This window comes from Anas platyrhynchos, chromosome 10 (genome assembly GCF_047663525.1).
Source record: "Anas platyrhynchos isolate ZD024472 breed Pekin duck chromosome 10, IASCAAS_PekinDuck_T2T, whole genome shotgun sequence".
Taxonomy (NCBI): Eukaryota; Metazoa; Chordata; class Aves; order Anseriformes; family Anatidae; genus Anas; species Anas platyrhynchos.
Genome location: NC_092596.1, coordinates 3,194,937 through 3,201,940, shown reverse-complemented (window position 1 = coordinate 3,201,940; position 7,004 = coordinate 3,194,937). Strand labels below are relative to the sequence as shown.

The 7,004-nt window shown below is 42.7% G+C and overlaps 1 protein-coding gene across 1 annotated transcript; it reads left to right on the top strand.

Moving 5' to 3' along the window:
- Positions 1-268: 268 nt before the first annotated feature.
- Positions 269-6,189, top strand: ZBTB33 (zinc finger and BTB domain containing 33). The gene is made up of 2 exons (XM_027465526.3): positions 269-434; positions 1,629-6,189. The coding sequence occupies exon 2, from the start codon at positions 1,631-1,633 to the stop codon at positions 3,668-3,670; it is 2,040 nt and encodes a 679-aa protein (XP_027321327.1). The 5' UTR covers positions 269-434; positions 1,629-1,630; the 3' UTR covers positions 3,671-6,189.
- Positions 6,190-7,004: the final 815 nt, after the last annotated feature.

Genomic DNA, 7,004 nt, shown 5'->3' with positions numbered 1-7,004 from the left:
TGAACTCTCAGGACAAGCCCAGAAATAATCAAGAACTGCCTCTGCAGACTTTCAGACCCGAAGGCTCCGTTGGAGAAGCCGCTTCTCCTTCCGACTACGTCAGCCCCGCGGCCATGCCGGGTCAGGTCGGTCAGCGCCACACAAGGGCGGTGGAGCGCGGTGCTTCCCGGGGCGGGAAGTCGGAAAGTGCCGAAGCCGCTCGGGTTGGAACCGAAGGGCGCCGAGGCCGCTCGGGTCGGAGCCGAAGGGAGCCGAAGGGCGCCGAGGGCGCTCGGGCGGAGCGCTGCGGCCGGCGGGGGAGGGCAGCGCGGCGCAGCGCCCCCTGGCGGCGGCGCGGCGGGGGAGGCGCACGAGCGGAGCCGAGCCCGAGCCCGAGCCCGAGGAGCGGCGGCGGCCGGCGGCCGTTCTTGAGGGAAAGGGCGGCCGGAGAGCAGGTAACGTGGATCCTCGTCACCCCCGTCCCCGTACCCCGCCGCCCCCTGCTCCCCGCCGCCGCTACCCCGTGCAGGGCCAGGCCGCTCCGGAGCTGCGGGCCTGGGCTCGGGCCCGCCGCCTGTCAGCGCGGCCCGCCGCCCCTGGGAGCCTCCGGGCGCTGGCTCCGCTTCCAGCCGCGCCCGGGGAGCTTCTCCCGCGGGCTGCCCGGCCCCGTCGGAGCGCCGCGCTCCCCCTTTTGCTGCCTCGCCGCCCCGGAACGGCCCTGCGGATGCCCGGGGAGCGGGGCTGTTTCTCTTCCTGGGCAGGGAAGGGAGGTACCCGCAGCGTTTCCAGCGGCGCCGGGGCAGGCGTGCACAGGTCCTGGTGGCCGGCCCCTAAAATAAACGCGCTGCCGAGCCTCTCCTAAATACTTGTGGAAATATTCCACAACGGAAAACAAACCTCTGTTAACGCTCAGACCCTTTGAGAAACCGTCATACAGCATCCTGGTTTTCAAACTTACCCTATTTGCTATTGAATTAGACCATCATTTCTTTTTTTTACTCTTTAGGAGATGAGAACAGAGGGTGTATTCAGTTCTGCACATACCTTGCATGGGAGGAAAAGGGACAGATTAAAAAAAAAAATGCAGAGTGGCGTAGCATTAAGCTTATCATATAATCATAGAATATCCTGAGTTGGAAGGGACCATAAGGATCAAGTCCAACTCCTGGCACTGCACAGGTCTACCCAAAATTTTACATGTAGACCATGTGCCTAAGTGCACAGTCCAATCGCTGCATAAATTCAGACAGGCTTGGTGCAGTGACTGCTTCCCTGGGGAACCTGTTCCTCTCAGTGAAGAACCTGTTCCTGATGTCCAGCCTAAACTTCCCCTGCCTCAGCTTAACACTGTTCCTGCAGGTCCTGTCACTGGTGTTTACAGAGAATAGGTCACCTGCCTCTCCACTACCCCTCGCGAGGAAGTTGTAGACCACGATGAGGTCCCCCCTCAGCCTTCTCTTCTCCAGGCTGAACAGACCCAGTACCCTCAGCTGCTCCTCATATGTCTTCCCCTCTAGGCCCTTCACTAAGCTTATGCATGTTGAGATTTGTTTTTTCAAAATTATTAAACTGTAAATGTGTGACACCATCACACAAAGCCAGAAATCCGTGGTTTTGCTTATTTGATACCTCTTGCTTTCTCTTTGTAGGAATGGAGGGGGAAAAACTGATCTCTGCAACAGACACGCAGTATTCTAACGCGCTCCTTCAGTCTTTGAATGAACAACGTGGCCATGGACTTTTTTGTGATGTTACTGTCATTGTGGAGGACCGGAAATTTCGAGCTCACAGAAACATTCTTTCTGCCTCAAGCACATACTTTCACCAGCTTTTCTCAGTGGCAGGGCAAGTAGTTGAACTGAGCTTTGTAAGAGCCGAAATCTTTGCAGAAATACTTAACTATATGTATAGTTCCAAAATAATCTCTGTCCGATCTGACTTACTTGACGAATTGATTAAATCAGGGCAACTGTTGGGTGTTAAATTCATAGCCGATCTGTGCGTACCTCCTTCTGAAGGAAAAAGCACGTCAAACGAGGTGAAAGATGCTGCTTCAGAAACTTCAACTTCTAGCCCCACTCAAAAGGATGCTGAAACACAAGTACCTGCAATCAGGCAAGAGAGTGGGGATGTACTGGGGGGGATGCCGGTTATAACTGAATCGTTTTCCCTGCATGGAATATCATATGAGACTGCAAAAATAACAGTGAGCGACTCAGATGATGATGATGATGTCATTTTTTGCTCTGAGCTCGTTCCCCCAAAAGAATGTACTAAAGATACTAGTGCTGCAACCCACAACCAACCTTGCTCAAATGCAGCTGGAGTGTCTGACCAAAAATCATGTGGCAGTGGTGGCTCCCCACTATTGACTAGCCCCACAGCAACTCAAAAACTCTCTTCCTCTGCTAACCAGCTGAATCCAAAACAAATACAATCAAGTGCAGAATCCCTTGTCTCTGCAACACCACAGCATTTGACACCTGAGATTATTTTGCTGAATCGGCCTCCAGTGAATGCATCACCCACTGTTAGCTCCTCAAATCAAACACATGTGACCCCTACGATTAATTTGGTTGAGGAGAACCAGAAGCCATCTAACAACAGTTCCTCAGCTGAAACAGAAACAACTGCTGTTGATGATGTAGAAGAGGTGGTTGAAGATGACGACGATGTCATTAGCTCCTCTAGTCCTGGTTCAGTCAGCAGTAGCTCTTTGGTTCAGCAGCCTGCTGCATCCAAGACTGCAGCCTCTGAAGGATCAGGTGTACAGAAAAAACAGGTTGTTACGTTTTCACAAGAGCCATCTTCTAAGCCTGGAGAATTTAAAATAAAAATCTCAGATGTCCTTACTGGAAACAATAGGGAATTCAGTGCAGGCATTGCACCAAAACATGTGGTGGAAGGGCAGAAAATCATAACGTTAGATACAGCCACTGAAATAGAAGGCTTATCCACAGGCTGTAAGGTCTATGCAAACATTGGTGAGGACACCTATGACATAGTCATTCCTGTAAAGGATGATCCCGAAGAAGGAGAAGCCAAGCGTGATGAAACGCCCAAAACATCTGGTGATGATTCTCCAGGCAGGAAACGCATGAAAGTTAAGCATGATGACCACTACGAGCTGATAGTGGATGGAAGGGTCTACTACATCTGCATTGTATGTAAGAGATCATACGTGTGTCTGACGAGTTTACGGAGACATTTTAACGTTCATTCCTGGGAGAAGAAGTACCCATGCCGATACTGTGACAAGGTTTTCCCTCTCGCAGAATACCGTACGAAGCATGAAATCCACCACACTGGCGAGCGGAGGTACCAGTGCTTGACATGTGGCAAGTCTTTCATCAACTACCAAATCATGGCCTCGCACATAAGATCAGTTCATAGCCAAGACCCTTCTGGAGACACCAAGCTTTACCGATTGCATCCTTGCAGGTCTTTGCAGATCAGACAGTATGCGTACATTACGGATCGTTCAAGCAGCATACCAGTATTAAATGAGAATGGAATTGTTTATCGTGTTGACACAGGAAAGGAGGGCACCGAAGGAACAACATCGAATCCTCCAGCCAAACAAATGACCTGGGATGATATTTTCATTCCACAGGGAAACGAAGCAATTTTTAAACAAAATCAATCAGAGGGTAGCACTGAATTTGAGTTTGTAATACCAGAATCTTACTGAAATGCATGAAATGCTGGAAAAGGGCTTCAGTGCAGAAACACTGCAGCTGTTTTAAATGAACTGTTAAAATAATTGCAGAACAAATTGTTAAAGTGAAAACAAGTTAACTTGTTCTACCAAGTCACCAAATGGTAGCACTTAGATGGATCATTAGTAGCTGAAAGCAATTTGTGGAAGCAATTCATTGGAAAGTTTACTTGAATACAGATTAACACATTTTCAAGGAGCTAGCAGTGTTTGCTAGTATGTTAATTTTGATCAAATCGTGGGGATTCGTAGCTTGAAAAAGGTACAGTTTGTTCTAAAGAACTAGAGATCTAAAGTAATTTCTAAAGTAATTGATGTATTTCCTATACCCACACTTCTTATGTAAACCCTTTCTTTCATGGTAGAACTTCAATGCTGAACTGTGTTTAAACATTAACCAAGAAAACAGTAAAAGTATTCATCATAGTCTCTTGAATGTGGAACCATTTAAAAAAATAATCCCACAACTCATTTTATTTTTCTGAGCAATGCATTACTGCAAGGGTCCAGAGTTTTTTTGGTTTTGTTTTTTTTTTTTTTTGCTATCTGAAGGCTTTGAAATTTGCTTCTTAAAACTGAGAAATAACCCAAGTGCTGCGTCAGCTTAGCACTGAGACTGCAGAGGATATTGTATGTCTATTTGGCTAGATTTTTAATTTTAAAAATTTAAAAATTTTTAAATTAAAAACAATTTTTTTATTTTTTTCCCACTTATAGAATTAGTGTAACCATGTAAAAATGATGAACCAACAATCAAAAAATACCCCTCATCCCTCATAGTCCACAGTGTAATTCCTCTACAGCTGCCTAGTTGTTATCTGTTTTCAGTTTCAGGTTTGTTATATTGCCCCTTTTTTTCTCCTTGCACTTGGTACATTTTATGACTCCTAGGAGATGATCCAAGAAGTCCAGCCTGAACAGAAAACAGTAGATCTGAGGAAAACAACTGTTTACTGTAGTTTAGCACATCAGATTTAGTGACTTCTTGAATTTCTGTAAATGGTAATATGAAAACTGCACAGAAATTCTAGTGATGACTGACTGAGCAAGGTTGTTTTGCATAGTGCTAGTTAGTTATTGTAAACTTTCATTGCTTAAATTACAGCTAAAAGTTTTTCTTCTCCTGTTTCAGAGAAGCGTTTTGGTCCTACAACCTTCAAAGATTTTAGGCATCCGGTATTCCTGACAGAAAGATATTTAACTGATAAATGGTTCAAATACAACTGGAGCTATAAAAAAGGGTACCAGAAATGCATAACGATGGGAGAAAGAGAATGTTTACGTTTTTTGTGTAATACTCAATGCTTCTGTTTTGTAGGCCAAAAATTATATACGTGGTTATTTCCCAGATCATGTTGCGAATGCCTTTGAGTATAACAGGATATGCTTTCAAATGTTACAGGTTGGATGTAGTCTGAGATGGTATTGCAGCAGCCACATGTAATCCTCATAAGGAGTAAGTATTGATTGCTTGACGTAGCTGGCTGCATGCTGTGTAGAAATTTCATGAACTTTTGGTCATAAAAATGTGATCATTTTGTTGTTGACATGACACACAGAGAATTAAGGATACACTGAAAAGTGTGCGTTCAGTGATAAAAAATAATGGCTATCAATATTTGCTGCTGATATATTTAAACCTTAAATTAAACTGTGCCTACTGAAGGTCTCTCTTTGGAGGAAAACTGGAAAATTAGGGCTTTGTAACTGTATTTTTGCTAGAAGACTCGTGCTTGCATGTGTCTCAGGTTCTTCAGTTTTCCTTGGAAGTGATTTTTGATATCCAAAGTCCAGAGGTCATGTAGAGCATTTTTTAATTTTACTTCCAATATTTATTCATTTGGAAACATGTTAGATCCTTCCTCTTTAAACTTTATGGGGCCATGAGCTTTTATATTTAGATTTCTGGCTATTGCACTTATATTTGTTCATTTGTTTTTAAACATTTAACTTCCACTTTAACTTAATGAAAAACCTTATGTAAATATTAAGAAATTGGCTTTGGGGTAATGAGTGAAAAAGTTGGAATCTGAAAAAGCATTTATATAAAAATTAACAATTTCAACAGAGTGCTAGAAAACCTCACAGTCATTTATACACGTATAAAAACATTAACAGATCTGCTGCAAAATGTAATGATGGTGGTTACATCCTCACTGTATGGTTTCTTTGGAGATTCATCCTATAGCATTCCAGTATACGAATAAAATAAAAAACAAAAAAATCACCTGCTTATTTATTTTGTACTGTTAAGGCATGCAGCTTAGAAAAAGATGCAGAAGCTGACAACTATATACATTGAACATTGAGTTCTACACCTGTTACCTATGAACTGTTCCATGTGAAAAATCAATAATTTTTGCCAGATCTGTATATACTTGTATAGTCTTTCTTTAACATACTTTTTAAAGTTGTGTTCCACTTTTCATTAATCAATACTTGGTATTAGTTCTTAGAGCTTTCTATGGCAAAAAATAAAAAGTTTAATTCCAGAGATGTGTAGCATGTTTCATTTCAATCACAAATCAGCTTCTGCAATCTGACGTGGTTGATGGCTAATAGTTCGTACCATTCTTCTCCAGGTCTATGACAATAGCAGGAACCCTCCCTAGAGGTTGTTTTTGTTATTTTTATTTGAGGTTTTATTTGTTTTTCCTTTGATTAAGCACTTTACAAGAAAGCATTTTAGCTGAAACACTCCTCTGTATATTTTAAGCAGAATTTTGTTATATACGCTTACCCTCAGACCAGTAGAGTACTCTGTCCAACTATTAATGTGGTTGCAAATAACCTAGAAATCAAGAAAAATATATATAGTGACCAGCAAAATGCGTTTCAGCTAACTCAGTATTACGTCTTCTATTCTTAACTGGTTATCATATGGAATAGTTAGATTGCTATTGAATGCTGGCTAACATTGAGAAAATTACTTACTTTAGTTGAACTTAGCACAGATAAGACATACAATTCAATGAGTAATATATAAAAACGATAGCTTAGATGTCTTTATGTACATGGCACACGTCTTCCATTTCTGCTAACATCAAATAGCAGTTGGTGTGTTCAGGACAGAATTAGGCCCAAATACAATAAACACAAAAGTACATGAAACTCTTAACTGGACGGATTATTCATCCATGTTAAGCAGAAATTTAGCAGCAATGACTTTACAGTGATTGAAATTAATGCATCCTGTTATGTGGGTAGGGCTGCAAAACTGACATGTGGGGATATCTGAGGCTTAACAAAACAGAACTTAATAATAAAACAAATCTCTGCCTACTCCTGGTAGAACCACCACTGATTT

Coding starts and splice junctions, on each gene's coding strand:
- ZBTB33 (XM_027465526.3), top strand. CDS start 1,631: ATGGAGGGGGAAAAACTGATCTCTGCAACAGACACGCAGTATTCTAAC.